General features: G+C 36.8%; 1 protein-coding gene across 1 annotated transcript in view; it reads right to left on the bottom strand.

Annotated features, from left to right (window-relative positions):
- Positions 1-12,347: 12,347 nt before the first annotated feature.
- Positions 12,348-17,938, bottom strand: part of LOC124260995 — a 28,195-nt gene continuing 22,604 nt past the window's right edge. Inside the window, exons 5-6 of the mRNA XM_046695316.1 lie at positions 13,315-13,517; positions 12,348-12,564 (exon numbers count right to left, since the gene is read on the bottom strand). Coding sequence (XP_046551272.1) covers positions 12,405-12,564; positions 13,315-13,517 — 363 coding nt within the window. The 3' untranslated portion in view covers positions 12,348-12,404. The remainder of the gene's footprint in view (positions 12,565-13,314; positions 13,518-17,938) is intronic.

The raw sequence follows: 17,938 nt of genomic DNA, 5'->3' as shown, positions 1-17,938 counted from the left end.
TGTGAACTTGTGTATGAAGATATCTGTAGATAGTGACACATTCGCGACATTCAACAGTTATCTCCCTTAGATGGGTTAAAACTCTCTAGTGATGGTAACAATAAACTGATGAAATGTCGTGGTCTTAGATTAGACAGACATGTGATGAAGGCGTGACCATCAGTGTGTATTCTATATTCGTGATATAAGCATGATTTGACAATAAACAGCTTTTTATCAATACACTTTTGAATCTTCCTATATCTTCTGGTCAGGTCAAACAGGGCGTAATCGATTGAAAATTCAACAACTCTGAGAAACCGAAGTTCGCTGTGCGTATTCGCCCGGTAATTTCCCCATAATAGTGGGTTCAAATCCAAAATACACAAATGATGGAGGTGTAGCCTTTTGGATACAGCGTTCGTCACGCTTCCACACTCGTTTCCAGTGTGTGAAGCCATTTCTGGTATCATTGCTGAAATGTTACTCACTCATGCACTCACTCACAAACTCACTCACCCACCCACTCACTCACTCATGCACCTACTCACTCACTCACTTACTCACTCACTCACTGAAGACCAGGTTAGAACTGGTCTTCAGCAAACAGTACTTGTAAGAGGCGACTAACGTGATCAGGTGGTCAGGCTCGCTGACTTGGTTGACACATGTCATCGATTCCCAATATCGCAGATCGATGCTCATGCTGCTGATCACTGGATTGTCTGGTCCAGACTCGATTATTTACAGAAGGCCACCATATAGCTGGAATATTGCTGTGTGCAGCGTAAAACTAAACTCACTCAATAACTCTCTCTCTCTCCCCCAGATCTCACAACAGTTGTTGTGTCATCAGCTCCACCTCAAGGTACTGGAGGGGTTAAAGGAACTTCCAAATCTCCACCTTAAGGATGAATGACAGTCCATAAGATTTATCATCTATTTTGAAGAACTGTAAGGGAGTACCCCATTATCATTTTTGTTCTTATGAATAACTCATGAGTATAAATGATAGCCACAATATTATGAGCATTAATATTTTACTGACATTTATGGGCGTTTCAAAATGTCAGTACTTATGTGAACAAAATATTTCTTAAACAGAAACTGCAAGTGAGTACCCTATTGTCATTCTTGTTTGTACGAATAACTCACGAGTATGAATGATCGATATAATATTGTCAGCATTAACATTTCATTAACAACTTATAGATGTTTCAAAATGTCAGTACTTATGTGAACTAACTATTTCTTTAACAGAAACTGCAAGTGAATACTATATTGCCATTCTTGTTTGTTTGAATAACTCACGAGTGTGAACCATTGATATAATATTGTCGGCATTTTCATTGACATTTTATAGATGTTTGAAAACAAAGATGCTTATGTGAACCAAATAAGTATTTTTTCCTCTAATAGGAAATGCAAGAGAGCACCCTATTGTCATTTTTTCTTGTGTGAATTACTCATGAGTATGAATGATCGACATAATAGTGTCGGCATTAACATTTCATTAACATTTCATTGACATTTTATAGATGTTTGAAAACAAAGATGCTTATGTGAACCAAACAAGTATTTTTTCCTCTAATAAGAAATGCAAGAGAGCACCCTATTGTCATTTTTGCTTGTGTGAATTACTCATGAATATGAATGGTCGACATAATATTGTTGGCATTAACATTTCATTGACATTTTATAGATGTTTGAAATGAATGATGCTTATGTGAACCAAACAAGTATATATTTTTTCTAATAGGAAATGCAAGGGAGCACCCTATTGTCATTTTTGCTTGTGTGAACTATTCATGAGTATGAATGGTCGACATAATAGTGTCGGCATTAATATTTCATTGACATTTTATAGATGTTTGAAAACAATGATGCTTATGTCAACCAAATAAGTATATATCTTGCTAATAGGAAATGCAAGAGAGCATCTTATTGCCATTTTTGTTTGTGTGAATACGCATGAGTATGAATGATCGACAATAGTGTCGGCATTAACATTTTATTAACATTTCATTGACATTTTATAGATGTTTGAAATGAATGATGCTTATGTGAACCAAACAAGTATATATTTTTTCTAATAGGAAATGCAAGGGAGCACCCTATTGTCATTTTTGCTTGTGTGAATTACTCATGAGTATGAATGGTCGACATAATAGTGTCGGCATTAACATTTCATTGACATTTCATGACTGTCTCAAAGGAGTTTATGTAAACTAAATAAGGAAGTTAAGTATTTAATGTCATTGTTAGTTTTCACAGAGGTACATTATTTAAACTCCTCACAACATCTCTGTAGTATAGGCTGCAATTTTCAAGGTGGGATCTTTGGGTGAAAATAACCACTATGATCTATATCTAATGTTTCCTTTGTGCTTACAAAGGTACATTAATGATTGTCCTCATAATACCAAGGAATACAAAGGATATACTGTACTGTTTCTGTATTAGGGCTTATAAATTTGAAAAGATGACGTGTGTGAAAGCAGTCATTATGCTCTATACTTAACGCTATCTCTAGTCTTTACAAAATACATTACTTTTGCCCCTCATAACGCCAAGGATACCTACAACCCTCTATCTTTTGTGTTCACATATATATATATTACTTATGCTCCACATAATACTAAGGATATAGTAAACAATATGAGTTTATTGAGGTGTATCTATACTATGGTTTATGGCTTGTAACCTCAAAAGGTGAATTTGTGTGAGAATAGTCATGATCTATGCTTATTGCCAATTTTCCTGTTTACGAAAGTTCCTGATAATATCAAGGAAATACCAAGTTATATATGAGTGTATACAAATGTACTGCTTTCTGTACTATGGTATTGTAGCTGATGGCGATAATAGGAAACACAGTACCTTGGAGCACTAGTAAAACTATGAAAATATTAGCTTGTGATGTTAATTAAATTTGATGTACTTTCTACAATTTTACCCAGTTCCCTGTTTTGTATAATTGATACTTTGAATATATGTAGCATACCCTTTTTTAAGGGATGGATGCCTTTCTACTTAATGCATATGTTGAAAGTGGGGAGCAAACCGCCTGATGTTGTACAAGGCGAATTATGTTTTTGTTTTTATGTTTTAATCGTATTTCCCAATATATAACAATCAAGGAAGTCAGTACTATTATGTTGCTTTCACATGTACCAGTTAATGACGTACAAAAAAAAAAATCCCAGATGTTTACCATGAGACTCATAGATTCATAGTTGTCAGGTTTGGTAAGGGCACCCTAATGAACTACACATTAGTGTACATTAATGAAAGATAATCAGGAAAAGTTTAAAATCCTTTTTTTAAATTGTAGAGGCCTAAATAATAATTTTGAAAGAAAACGAGTATTTAGATTCCTATGAAAAAAGAAGGCACAGATATTTAAATTCAAGATGTACATCTTACAAAAGAACAGGAACAATTAATCAAACAACAATGGGGTTATAATGAATGTTACTTCAGCCATTATAAAAGCAATGCAAGAGGGACTGCCATCCTCTTCAATAATGATTTTCAGTTTGACATTCTATAGACTGTAATAGACAGGAAGGAAGGTAATTATGTTGCATTAAAACTAAAACTAAATGAAATTGTACACTCACTAGTGAATTTATACGGACCAAATACTGACGATCCAGATTTCTATAAAACAAATTAAAACAGCTGTTGAGAATATGGAAATTGAGAAGACAATACTCTGTGGTGATTGGAATCTAGTATTAGATACTGAGAAGGATACATATGATTATAAGCATATAAATAATCCTAAAGCTAGAACTGAACCTATGGAGAAAATTGAATTTTTAGACTTAAAGGACCCATGGCGTGAGATTCACCCTAACGAAAGACGGTTTACTTGGCGACAGCCAACTCCTTTAAAGCAATCTCGTTTAGATTTCTTTTTAATCTCTCATAATCTAATGCACTCAGTCTCGGACACATATATTATTCCAAGTATTAATTCTGACCACTCAATAATATCTGTTACAATCAATTCGGCACAACTGGAAAGAGGTAAAGGATTTTTGAAATTATTATTACTCATTATTGCACGATGCAGAATACATTAGAATGGTTAAGGAAACAATAAGAGCTACTTTACAGCAATATGAAATCTCTAACCAGGAAGAGGAAGGTTTGAAGTATGAACTAAATGACCAGTTATTGTGGGAAATGTTGCTACTTGAAATTAGAGGTATGACTATATATTACTCATCAACAAAGAAGAAAAAGAGAAATAAACAAAAACAGGAATTGAGGGTAAATTACAAGAATTAGAAATTAAACTAGATACAGAGGAAAATATGACTGAAAAGGAGAATATATTGAATAAGTTAAATGAAATAAAAATAGAATTAGAAACAATAAATAAGGAGAAAAGCCAAGGACTTTTCATTAGATCAAAAGCGACCTGGATAGAACATGGAGAAAAACCAAGCCAATACTTTTTGCACCTTGAGTCGAGAATGTTTTTAAATAAGTCGATTTCAAACCTTGTAAGAAACGATGGCTCTGTAATAAATAAGCAAAGTGATATTCTAGAAGAAACAAAACAGTTTTACCAACAGTTATACTCCAGGGTAGACAGAGGAATGCATATAAGACTTGTTGTAGAAAATATAAATCTGACCTCGCTAAAGTACGACTAGATAATCTTTGTAAATCTTCAAAATCTCCTTCAAAATTTTGGAAAAAAATACGATCGCTACAGAATCGGGAAAAGATAACTTCTCCTGTTTCTAAATCTGAATGGCTCGGACACTTCAAAAATATGTATGCAAATACTGATCTATTCAACAACATTGCCAGTACAATTGAAGATGATACCATATACTCCGATTACGATGATAGCGTTGATGAACAAGTTTTAGATTCTCCAATAACAGAAACGGAAATAAGGGAAGCCAAAAGACATTTAAAGAGGGGGAAAGCAGCTGGGCCTGATAATGTTATTATAGAAATGTTAAAATGTTCGCAAAATGAAACTATGCCTTTTCTTATAAAACGCTTCAATTACCTTTTTAACAGCGGTACTTTTCCCGCTAGCTGGTCACGTTCTATCATTATTCCACTGCATAAAAAGGGAGACTCTAGTAATCCAGATAATTACAGGGGAATATCTCTAATGAGTTTATTAGGGAAGCTATTTTCAACAATATTGAACAATAGGATATCCCAATGGGCAAATATGCGCGATAAAATTCCAGAAACACAAGCAGGGTTTAGAAAAACTACTCCACGACTGATCATATCTTCACTTTATATGCAATTATTCAAAAATGTCTATCACGTAGAAAACATAAATCATATGCTGCATTTGTAGACTTCAAAAAAGCATTTGATACAGTTGATAGGTTTAAACTCTGGAACTGCTTAAGAGATACTGGTCTCAGGGGCAAAATGTATTCCATGCTGAAGGAAATGTACTCAAACATAAAGTCCTGTGTCCATTGTGAGACGGGTACAACAGACTATTTTGATTGTCCTTTAGGTTTGCGACAAGGTTGCATCCTCAGTCCCATCCTATTTTCATTTTTTATCAGTGAATTATATAATGATATTGTTTCTTATGGAAAACATGGTATTCAACTGTTCCCAGATTATTTGGAAATTTTAATGCTTCTCTTCGCAGATGATGTGATTTGACTATCAGATACGGTAGTGGGATTACAACGACAACTTAACATTCTAGATAATTACACTAAGGAATGGAAACTCTCAGTAAATCTTGACAAAACCAATGTAGTTATTTTTCGGAAGGGTGGTCACATTTCTCAAAAAGATAAATGGTTTCTTGGTAATCAACTTGTGAAAACAGTTGATTGTTACACGTACCTCGGTGTTCGTTTTTATCATACCTTCAATATAAAAAAAGTGTTTATGATCTCTCCCTACGTGCTAAGAAAGCTCTTTTCCAGTTAATACCGGTTATTTACAAGACTGGAATGTTAACACCAGGTCTATTTTCAAACTTTTTGATGCCCAAATACAACCAATTTTATTATATGGTTCAGAAATATGGGGATTTCAACGTTTCGATTGTTTAGAAAAAATACATTTGTTAGCATGTAAAAGATTTTTGGGAGTTGTGTCGTCAACACCAAATATTATGGTGTATGGGGAGTGCGGGAGATACCCACTTTACATAAATTCACAAATAAGATGTTTAAAATACTGGCTTAAAATTCTTAATATGCCTAACCATCGTATTCTAAAACTGTCCTCTAATATGTTGGTTCATTTAGATAGTATTGGCAAAGTAACGTGGGCATCAAGTTTAAGATATTTATTATGTTCTCGTGGTTATGGGTATGTCTGGTTAAACCAAACTGTTGGTCATATCGATGTTTTTATTAATGATTTTCGCAATCGAGCTATTAATATGTATCACCAGGAATGGCTATCACGTTTGAATAATAGCACACGCTATGATTGTTATAGGACATTTAAAACTTTACTACAACCAGAAAAATATTTATCTGTTCTTAGATGCAACGATCTATGGCATACGTTTATAAAATTCAGACTAGGTTTGCTAAATTTAATGGTAAATGAAGGAAGAAAAAATGTCCATCGAGAGGAATCAAAGAATCTGTCCATTATGCAAAGAAGCAGTAGAAAACGAAATTCACTTCACCTTTATCTGTAAATTTTATGCTGACATTAGAAAAAAATATATACCGGAGTATTACCTGTCAAACCCCCCCGATGTAGCTTTTAAATCACTATTATGTTCTTGCAATGAACAAAATATTAGAAATCTGTCATTGTTTATAAAACACGCCAGTAAGTTAAGAGATGAATTGTTGAAACATTAGTTACAACTGACTTGTAAAAAAATACTTATGTACAACTCTGTAAACTGTATATGGGCCGGAGGCCTTGATTACAATAAAATTCTTGTCTTGTCTTGTCTTGACCACTCAATAATATCTGTTACAATCAATTCGGCACAACTGGAAAGAGGTAAAGGATTTTTTGAAATTATTATTACTCATTATTGCACGATGCAGAATACATTAGAATGGTTAAGGAAACAATAAGAGCTACTTTACAGCAATATGAAATCTCTAACCAGGAAGAGGAAGGTTTGAAGTATGAACTAAATGACCAGTTATTGTGGGAAATGTTGCTACTTGAAATTAGAGGTATGATTATATATTACTCATCAACAAAGAAGAAAAAGAGAAATAAACAAAAACAGGAATTGAGGGTAAATTACAAGAATTAGAAATTAAACTAGATACAGAGGAAAATATGACTGAAAAGGAGAATATATTGAATAAGTTAAATGAAATAAAAATAGAATTAGAAACAATAAATAAGGAGAAAAGCCAAGGACTTTTCATTAGATCAAAAGCGACCTGGATAGAACATGGAGAAAAACCAAGCCAATACTTTTTGCACCTTGAGTCGAGAATGTTTTTAAATAAGTCGATTTCAAACCTTGTAAGAAACGATGGCTCTGTAATAAATAAGCAAAGTGATATTCTAGAAGAAACAAAACAGTTTTACCAACAGTTATACTCCAGGGAAGAATGCACAGAAATTGAACTAGAGCATCTGTTTTCCGAGACAGATGTTCCAAAATTATCTCCTAAGGAATCATCAAATCTAGAAGGTAAACTAACGTACGAAGAATGTTTGATGACACTAAAAACAATGAAAAATGAAAAATCACCAGGACCTGATGGGTTCACTACCGAATTTTAAAAATTCTTTTGGAATGATCTAATCTCTTATTTAATCAATTCCTGGAACTACGCGTATGAGCATGGCTCCTTATCTGTAACCCAGAAACAAGGGTCAATTACATGTTTGCCTGAAGCAAATAAGCCTAAACAACTTCTCAAATCTTGGCGTCCCATTAGTCTATTAAATGCCTCATATAAAGTTGCATCTGCAGTAATCGCTAATAGAATTAAATCAATACTTCCAACAGTCATTAATGAAAACCAAAAGCGATTTGTCACAGGTAGATATATAGGGGAGGTAGACTTATTTATGATATTATGGATTATACTGAAACACTTCAGGTCCCTGGATTGCTATTATTAATAGATTTTGAGAAGGCTTTCGACTCAGTCAATAGAAATTTTATTATGAATGTACTCACTTTCTTTAATTGTGGACCAAGTTTACAAAAATGGATTTCAACCCTCCTACATGATATAGAATCATGTATCCTCGTAAATGGTTTCGGAAGCTCTTTTTTTAAGATTACGAGAGGATGCAGACAAGGGGATGAGGTCTCGCCCTATATATTCATCCTATGTGTAGAAATCTTAGCAATTATGATCAGAAAAGATAAGAAGATAAAGGGTATCAAGATGGGAAATATTGAAAGTATTCTAGCTCAGTTTGCAGACGATACTTCGCTAACACTAGAGATGGTACTAAAATGGCTCTTTATGCAGTGCTTACTGTTTTAACTGTTTTTGCAAGGTTTTATGGACTTAAAGTTAATACTGAAAAGACAAGACTAATATGGATAGGATAAAAAAAGGTAAAGGTAAATCTTTGCAAGGAGTATAATCTAGATTGGTCACAATCACAGTTTAATCTACTAGGTATCAAATTTGATGTTGATCTAGAATCTATGGTAGACATTAAATATTCTGACAAGTTTGGGAAAATTGAGAGAGAGATGAAAACTTGGGAATTAAGATTGTTAACACCTATGGGAAGAAATGTTGTGCTGGAATCACTACTACTGTCAAAATTAAATCATCTCTTCTCATCCATACCAAGCCCACCAGATGATACGATTCTATATTTTCAGAAGAAATGCTTTAACTTTATTTGGAAAGGCAAGAAGGATAAAATTAAAAGAAAGGTTACGACTACCATTGTTGAATATGGAGGTTTCAATATTCCAATAGTAAAAACATTATAACATCCCAAAAACTTTCATGGATTAAAAGACTGTTATGTGACAATTCTACATGCTCAGAAAATGCCACACTATGTATTCCAAATATTCAGAAACTATGGTTCGCTGATGGCGTTTATATTAACAAATGTATGGTACCCAATGTTTCAAACAGATGGTGGAGGGAGGTTGTGGAGGCATGGTCTGACTATCTAAAAATTTGTTATCAGAAAAAATTAATAATACAGAGGTATTAAATCAATCACTTTGGCACACTAACAATATTTTGATCGGTGACAAAACAGTCTATCACAGGAACATACTTAAGAAATATAGTGAATGTGGACGGTAATATACTGTCCTTGGAAGAACCGAATTACAAATATGATGTAGATGTTGATTTTCTTACATACCAAGGACTTAAGAGAGCAATCATTGGATATATAACAAAGAGGAATTTCACTTTTAAACACGTGGAGAACATACATGCCTACCCTAGTTTACCTTGCAACATCTCCAAAATAGTTAGTAGCATCCAAAAAGAAATATTAAGTTACTATCAAGCATGTTAATTCATTGCTTTTACAAACAACAATCAGTCCAAAGTTTTTACATTTTGGTCCTCTTTCCACACGCTATTTTTAGACTTGTAGCTGAATATTTAATTGTAAACCTTAAAGAGTACCTTTTAATGTTACAATGATTTGCCTTGCAGGTGATTAGAAACAGTGAAACATGCAGTAGACGTTGTCATACACTGTGTACTTTGTACATTTATGTATAGGTAAACATCTGTTGAGAAATAATGGGTAATGTTAAATGACTTATATCTTGCATGTTACCAGAGGTAGTCAAACATACACAAGTTGTAATTCAAACACAATACGAAACAACATTATGCACCGATATGTAGTTATGCCCACTTATCTATATGTAATATCTGCAAAGATAGAAAGGTCAATGTAACACCGACTAAGGCCCTATGCCAAGCCTGTTAATACTACCTATTTATGTATGGCTTGTATATGTGAATATCTATTCATAATTATAATGTCATGTAAACATGTACTGGGAAATAAAAACGTGAAAATAAAAAATAAATCTATTTTGAAGAAGAATGGAAAACTATTAAGTCAACCCCAAAAAATCTAGATTCTGTTCTTTACTGAGACAGTGTAATCCTAAATAGTACATAATTATGTTACATTTGACCTCTTTCTCAAAGGCATTGTGTATTCACAGCTTTGGCCGTGGGAGCCGTGCCAGTGTACACTTGTCAGAGGGGTAAACAAGGTCTTTCGGACTTCCATTTTTGTGGAGACCACAGTGGCTGAGTGGGTTAGATGGCTGACTTTGTGGGCTGGCGACGAGGTGCTTGACTCTGAGAGTGTGGGCTCGAATCCCGAATGGGACTCAAACGAAAAATAGAAAGTACTGGAATCTGCACTTTTCTGAATGTAATTCAAACTATAACATATGTTATACACACTCTACCTTACGTTGTTATGTGAGACCCGTGAAGATCCAGGTTAGAATTGATCTTCAGTATCTCATGCTTGTTGTAAGAGGCGACAAACGGGATCGGGTGGTCAGGCTTGCTGACTTGGTTGACACGTCATCGTATCCCTCATGTGTAGATCGTTGCTCATGATGTTGATCACTGGATTGTCCGGTCCAGACTCGAGCTGGGCTATTGCTGAGTGCGGCGTAAAACTAAACGCTTGTACTCACTAAGTATGTGAAATCGGCCTGGACAAATGTAGTTCTGATCGGCCCATGGAATCAGGGTGTAAAGTGGGAATTTGTTGTCGTGGCATGGATTGTACAATCCTTGGCACAAGGCCCCATGTTTGGAGTTCGTCAACATGGTATCTCTTAAATTTAACCGTCTGAGTTGGAACTGATCGTGAAGCCGGGTATGGCTGATATTTCTGACCCAGATCAAATTCAGTCAACAATTTTGCATGCAAGGCAAACATTATCTTTGTTTCAAATGATACTTCTCAACAGAAGCAAATACAATCCAACACCACTGTGTCGAAGCTGTAACGTTGAGTAGTCAGACACAACGGCGAATTGATGAACAAAGCGAAAATACGACCACTATTGGCCTGTAACACAGTTCCACAACGCCAACCCATTGAACGAGTTTCCGAGTTCGAGCCTGTGGTATTCATGCCCATGCAATATCTGGGGAAGTTACGTAAGCGTTTGATCATGAGGCCATGGAAGCACAGTGAGAACTGATTCTGATTTTCGTCTCCTATGATTCAAAGGTGGCCTTGAACTGCCATGCCCCTTAGCTCATTAACAAAATATGTACAGGCCCCTTAGCACCTTAATAACTATAGTTATCTCCCTTAGGCCAGAGGTGCGGGCTAGGGAAATTAATTTCCAAGACAATCACGTAGAACCGGTACAGAAGAGACGGTGTCTGTCTCTGTAATAGCCCGATGACGTGATCCTTGGTCTTCCAGATCTTGGACGATCTGCTGTAGACCCACACTGTATCTCTCCCAATGATGTGTACCCGTGAAGGCCCGCGTTAGAATATTGATCTTCAGTAACCCATGCTTGTTGTAAGGGGCGACTAACGGGATCGGGTGGACTTGGTTGACACATGTCATCGGTTCCCAATTGCGCGGATCGATGCTCATGCTGTTGATAACTGGATTGTCTGGTCTACACTCAATATACCACCATATAGCGGGAATATTGCTGAGTGCGGCGTAAAATAAACTCACCCACTCACCCAGTGATGTGAAACTGTGCTGTGACGGATGTCAAAATGAAATGACGGACAATAGACGACGGCGATTCTCCAACCTCTGTACCTCCGATGGTGTTATTTTTGTTGTATAATCGTGACATTACTCACATTTTACCGCTAGAATACCGCATTTTTATACCCAATAATCCAATGTTCTATTTCCCGAAAACAACTCTCAGGCACCTAATCGTCACAACGCACCCACACAGAGATCTAACCCACTCAGCCATCGCTGCTTCCACAAAAAGGGAAGTCGGACAACTGGTAGTCAAGAACCTGCACTTTGCGTGCCCCTAAGTGTAAATTGACACGGTTATGAATACACAAAGCCATTTAGAAAGTGGTCAAATATAACACGTTATATTTGGGATTACACTTTCTTTACTTCTTTTGTTTGTCCCATCCGGGTTTCGAACCCACACTCTCAGAACCAGGCAGCGTTTTTGTGGGAGCCGCGGTGGAGAGAGAGAGAGAGAGAGAGAGAGAGAGAGAGAGAGAGAGAGAGAGAGAGAGAGAGAGAGAGAGAGAGAGAGAGAGAGAGAGAGAGAGAGAGAGAGAGAGAGAGAGAGAGAGAGAGAGAGAGAGAGTGTGTGTGTGTGTGTGTGTGTGTGTGTGTGATATCGATTTAGTTTCTCATTACTAACGCTTCAGAAACCTCACGTTTATCCCCTCGTATTGATGTCAACAAAATATGCAACAAAATTCTTTTGTCTTAATTTGTTTTACTTCCGTTTTGTCGACAGATACATGCGCAGTGCAGTCTCAAGGTGTAACCAGCCTCTGCTTGTCACTCACTTTCGAGGACGAGTTACTCCCGTAGTCGTGCGTTGGTGATGCAGGAGTCGTCGTCCCGTTGCCGAGACGGAAGAAGATGTAAGATATCATCATCAACATCACTGTAACCAGGAGAGTCAGCACTGCCCTGGGAATAGAGGCATGTAAAGGATGAGGATAGTTTTTGACTAAGGTAACACCACGAAGTGATGATAATGACCGGATACTGTTGTAAACTGTTCTCTGTAGATATACTACCGGCTATACTTCCGCATTAAGCAGACTCGTGTAGTAGCCTTTATTTATCATCCCAAACTGTGTTCCACTGGGGATAAAGCTTGTGTGAGATCAAACGATATCTCCTAGGAGCCCAATTTCTGGTGTCCCCCGCTGTGATATGCTGGAATATTGCTAAAGCGGCATTCAGTATTTCAGAGCAGGGAAAACTAATGAAGTGACGCCTGTCTTAAGGTGCTGACAAACCAAAGATCTGGAATTCGACGCTCATATGATTCTTAGGATCCCGAAAGAAGCAACGTGCGCAGGAAGACCTTGCCCATCGTGCCTCTGTATATAGACATACAGAATATTAAATATATCATGAAAGTGAGTGAGTGAGTGAGTGAGTTAATATTTAACGTCACATCGGCAATATTTCAACCATATCGTGACGAGAACATTCGATATTGAAATGAAATATATGTATATTATAAAAAACCTGCCGACGAAGGACAGTAAAATAACTAGAAAATCCCAGATATGTATGTAAAACTAGTAATTAAACTAAAATATGTTACTTTTAAATTACAATACAATATAAAAACGGGCTATAGATCGCCAACGACTGAAGGTAGATCACCATACTAGGAACATATCATGAAAGAAGTAAGATACTTACAAAACAACAATCATTAAAGCACCAAGGGAATTCATGTCAAAAAGAGGTTCCATGGTCGTGGTAGGTGGTGACGGGGTTTTCGCTGTTCCGATAAAGGCTGGAGTTGTCGGCCTTTGACGCCTTGTCGTGGAGACCGTAGGTTGAAATGAGGTACTTGCGTTGATCTTCTGTGGGCATGCGTACTTGCTTCTCAGTTCAAGGTACTGTGAAAAAAAAGTCACACTTAACACATGCTCTGTCGCCTGGTTGTTCATAAAATGCCTTTGTTCTTTAAGCAATAAATGGGTACCCGGTGGGATGTTGGTAAAGTGACTGCTAACATTCAAGTGCCTCACAGGCAGATTGTGTTGTATAGTTTCCAGGGAGCTGAGAAAGAATATCGACTGCACATTGATCCAAGGAATGAGGGATGTTGTGAACGGTTGGGGCATACACCTCGTGTGTCGAAGCTAGTGCAATATAAGGACACACATATTTTATTCTGATGCTACTGACTGATTACTGATGTTAACGGTTACTTTCATTCCTGTATGTCACATTGCCATAAAACACCTTCATCCCCGCTCCCCGCCGTGATGTTGCTTAAATACTGACTTCTTTGAGAGGCTTTTAGAAGTTGGAGCAGCAAGGAAGGATAACAATATATGGATGAACAACTTCTTTATTGCTGTGAGAGCGGCGTTTCGGTGTAGGTTTTAACACTTGCTTGATAACGGTGAAAGCAGAGATATGTCTGCTCACTGACTTTATGTATTGTTTAGTGAGTGAGGTTAGTTTTACGCCGCTTTTAGCAATATTCCAGCAATATCACGGCGGGGGACACCAGAAATGGGGCTTCACACATTGTACCCATGTAGGGAATCGAACTCGGGTCTTCGGCGTGACGAGCAAACGCTTTTACCACTAGGCTAACCCACTGCCCTTAGGTATTGCTTAAAACTGCATGCAGTAATATTACCTCTGTATGACGGCGGCCTGTATATAATTGAATCTGGACCACACAATACATCATGTGATATTGTGATCAGCTGTTCCGTCAATGAGACGAAGCCTTTGAGGCTTTGATGATGTTTGTTTTGTTTGTATATTGTTTTAAACCACCTTCAACAAATTCCAGCTTTATGATTATGTGAGTGAGTGAGTTTAGTTTTACGCCGCACTCAGCAATATCCCAGCTATATGGCGGCGGTCTGTAAATAATCGAGTCTGGACCAGACAATCCAGTGATCAACAGCATGAGCATCGATCTGCGCAATTGGGAACCGATGACATGTGTCAACCAAGTCAGCGAAACTGACCACCCGATCCCGTTAGTCGCCTCTTACCACAAGCATAGTCGCCTTTTATGGCAAGCACATGGGTTGCTGAAGACCTATTCTACCCAGGATCTTCACAGGTCTTATGATTATGTAAGTAATAGAGTTTTGAATAGTCAATCTAGAGCATCGTTCTAAGCAATTTAGACACGATGACATGCATGAACCAAAACAGAGAGTCTGACTCTTTACGTCTTGTTTGTTTGTTTGTTGTTTACTTCTATAGCGGTGGGCTGTAAATAATCGAGTCTGGACCAGACAATCCAGTGATCTACAGCATGAGGATATATCAACGCATTTGGGATACGATGGCATGTGTTATCCAAGTCAGCGAGCTTGACTACCCGATCCCGTTAGTCGCCTCTTACGACAAACATGGGTTCTGAAGACAAACATGGGTTCTGTTTTAAGGTAAGGGAGTTACGATCACCTGAGCGCTAAGGTTGCTTTGTACAACGACACCAAGAATGATAGAGAAGCGGATAACACGCTATATTACTCACAAACTCGCTGGCAAAATCTGCATCCGGGCGTCTGGTAACAACGCCTTCTTCACCTGCGTCACATGTTAGGATCACGTTACCGGAACTGGAATACGAAATGTGTGAGTGAGTGAGTATGGCTTTACGCCGCTTTAAGCAATATTCCATCAATATCACGACGGAGGACACCAGAAATGGGCTTCACACATTGTACCCATGTGGGGAATCGAACCCGGGTCTTCGGCGTGACGAGCGAACACTTTAACCACAAGGCCAACCCACCGCTCCGAAATACGAAATGAAGATTTGTCACGACTGACCAACAGTATTACAAAACACATATACATGTCACATAGGAGTTATCATTTCAAACTTAGTTTTAAAATTCATTGTAGAGAAAACGTGGGCCTGGGTGCCGTTAAACAACCTTGGCGTAAAGACTGTCGCAAGTCGATGTTAAGGTATGGGAGTTACCTCCACCTCAGCGCTAAGATCGATATGTGCAACGCAACCCTGTTTCATAGAGGCAATATTCGACCACGGGAAGACAGCCAAACACTCTGACCTTTGCAATACATTATAAACATTTCTAGGACTGCACCGTATTACCGGTATATCGGTATATCGCAATACGCTTTTCAAACGATACGTATTGCAATGTTTTTACTGAGAACCTGTATATTGGGTAAAGAACATATATGAGTTTTTTCAGTATCTTTATGGTTTAAATTAAAATCTACACATACTGCCATTCACAACAAATGTTTTCCTTCGTTATTCAATGACATAAAAGGCATACAGTTATACTATAAATTAAATAGAATCCATGACGGCAACCTAATGTTGAGATTGCACAACCTAACATATATGTTTGGGACTTATAATGTAGAAAATAGGGTTGATGTACACAATAAGTGTCACTCACTGTCAAACACTGAAGTTCCCAATATATCGCCTACGCATCGCAATACGGGTACCTGAATCGCAGTATACATAGGTATTGCAATACAATGTATTTTGCCAATACACAGTTCTAAACATTTCCGCATGGTTCTGAAGTCATTCCTGTCAGGCAATATTCCTGACAATCTCTATTCGCCTACATCCCATTTCGCCTACATCCCATTTCGCATACAAAAACAATGTAGGCAAATTGGGATTAGAAAATGCACCCTTACTCTTATAATGAACTCACTGGTCAGCGCCATACTAATCAGGTAAATCTTTCAAATTATCCTTACTCATCTCTAAATTACTTTTTAATGACACACATTTTGGAAAAAGTAAGCATATATGGATAATGAATATTAAATATATTTTTGACGAAATTTATATCTGGAATTCCCAAAATTTTGAAACTTTGAACAAACTAAAATTACAGTTAAATGTAAACTAGACGATGCGTATAAGCATGTGTGGTTGTCGACGGTAGAACATTCATCAAAAGGTATCTAATATTGCTCCTTATCTAACTTAGATTTAAGGTTGAGAAAATATTTGAATATTTTACATGATAATTGTTCAAAGGCATTGTTACGTTATGAAACAACAAATCATAACTTACCCATTGAAACAGGCCACTGGAGCAATATTCAAAAATGTGATAGAATATGTAAACTTTGTAATGGTTACGACATTGACGATGGATTTCATTATTTATTTATTTGTTCTCACTTTGTAAATGCAAGAGTTAAATATGTAAATCCATATTTTTGTTCCAAACCAAATTTTCATAAAATGTATACATTATTCAATAACAATAAGAAAGTTATTCTTAGAAAACTGTTTATTCTGTAATATTATTATAAATGTTTTAAAGAATCGTCGGTAAGAATACTCCATCTAAATATTTCTATTATCTTTATGCAATCTATTTGCAGATAGATTTGCAATCTATCCATATATAATGCATTACTTATTCATCTGTATACTAGTATATGAAATACTCGACTGCACATATATTGTATATAACTATATGAATATAATTAATTGCAACATATATGTAACCTCATATGCCGCTGTCTGCGGCCTGAGTTGAAATAAAGTTCAGTTCAGTTCAGTTAAAATAAAATGAAAGGGATTAATGCACAAGCTAAATTGTAAAAGCAATGGTGATATGTAGTTGAGTAAAGAGGATTGGTGCATCCACTAAGAGGTTCAAACAAGGTTATAATAAAATACTCAGTTCTCGGCTACTTATAGGCTTTAAACCAACTTAACCATATAAAATGGAGCGTTCGCCAAGCACTGACAGTCACAATTAATGGCTAACTTGCAGAGGGCAGAGTTCATCTTGTCTCAGAGAGGAGGAAGACAGGTACTCCATGATGGCCACAAGTATCGACTGAATGTTGTGAGACAAGTAGCCACACATAGATAAATGTAAAGGTTAATGCAGTACCATTGGCGACCACGTATCTTCCGTCACAGAACACCCTCCTCTGATGAATGAAGAAGAGCCTCCTCACCGGACTGAGACAAGGTGCTCGTGATGAAGTGAGAATGGACATCCGCACAAGTAAACGTCCTTTACACTAATGTGATATGATGTTATATGATGTGATATGATGTGAATATCATTGTGATCGGAAAATGACAAATAACAGAGTAAATAATTAACAGACAAATAATAGAAATAAAAACTTTAAAAAAATGTCTTTTTGTCCTTCAACTACTCCAACTAGAATAGACCACTTTTAGATCATAGGGGTGCCACTAGTTTACCATTACGTAATCAACAGTCAACAGGCCATGAAGGGTTGTTTTAAGACTGTAGTCGAATTGGGATGTAGGCGAAATGAGAACATGCCGCAATTAGTTCTCAGT

This window comes from Haliotis rubra, unplaced genomic scaffold (genome assembly GCF_003918875.1).
Source record: "Haliotis rubra isolate DU_JTF1 unplaced genomic scaffold, ASM391887v1 Scf783, whole genome shotgun sequence".
NCBI classification, from domain to species: domain Eukaryota; kingdom Metazoa; phylum Mollusca; class Gastropoda; order Lepetellida; family Haliotidae; genus Haliotis; species Haliotis rubra.
Note: the sequence above shows the minus strand (reverse complement) of the source record. Positions and strands in the feature narration are given on the sequence as shown.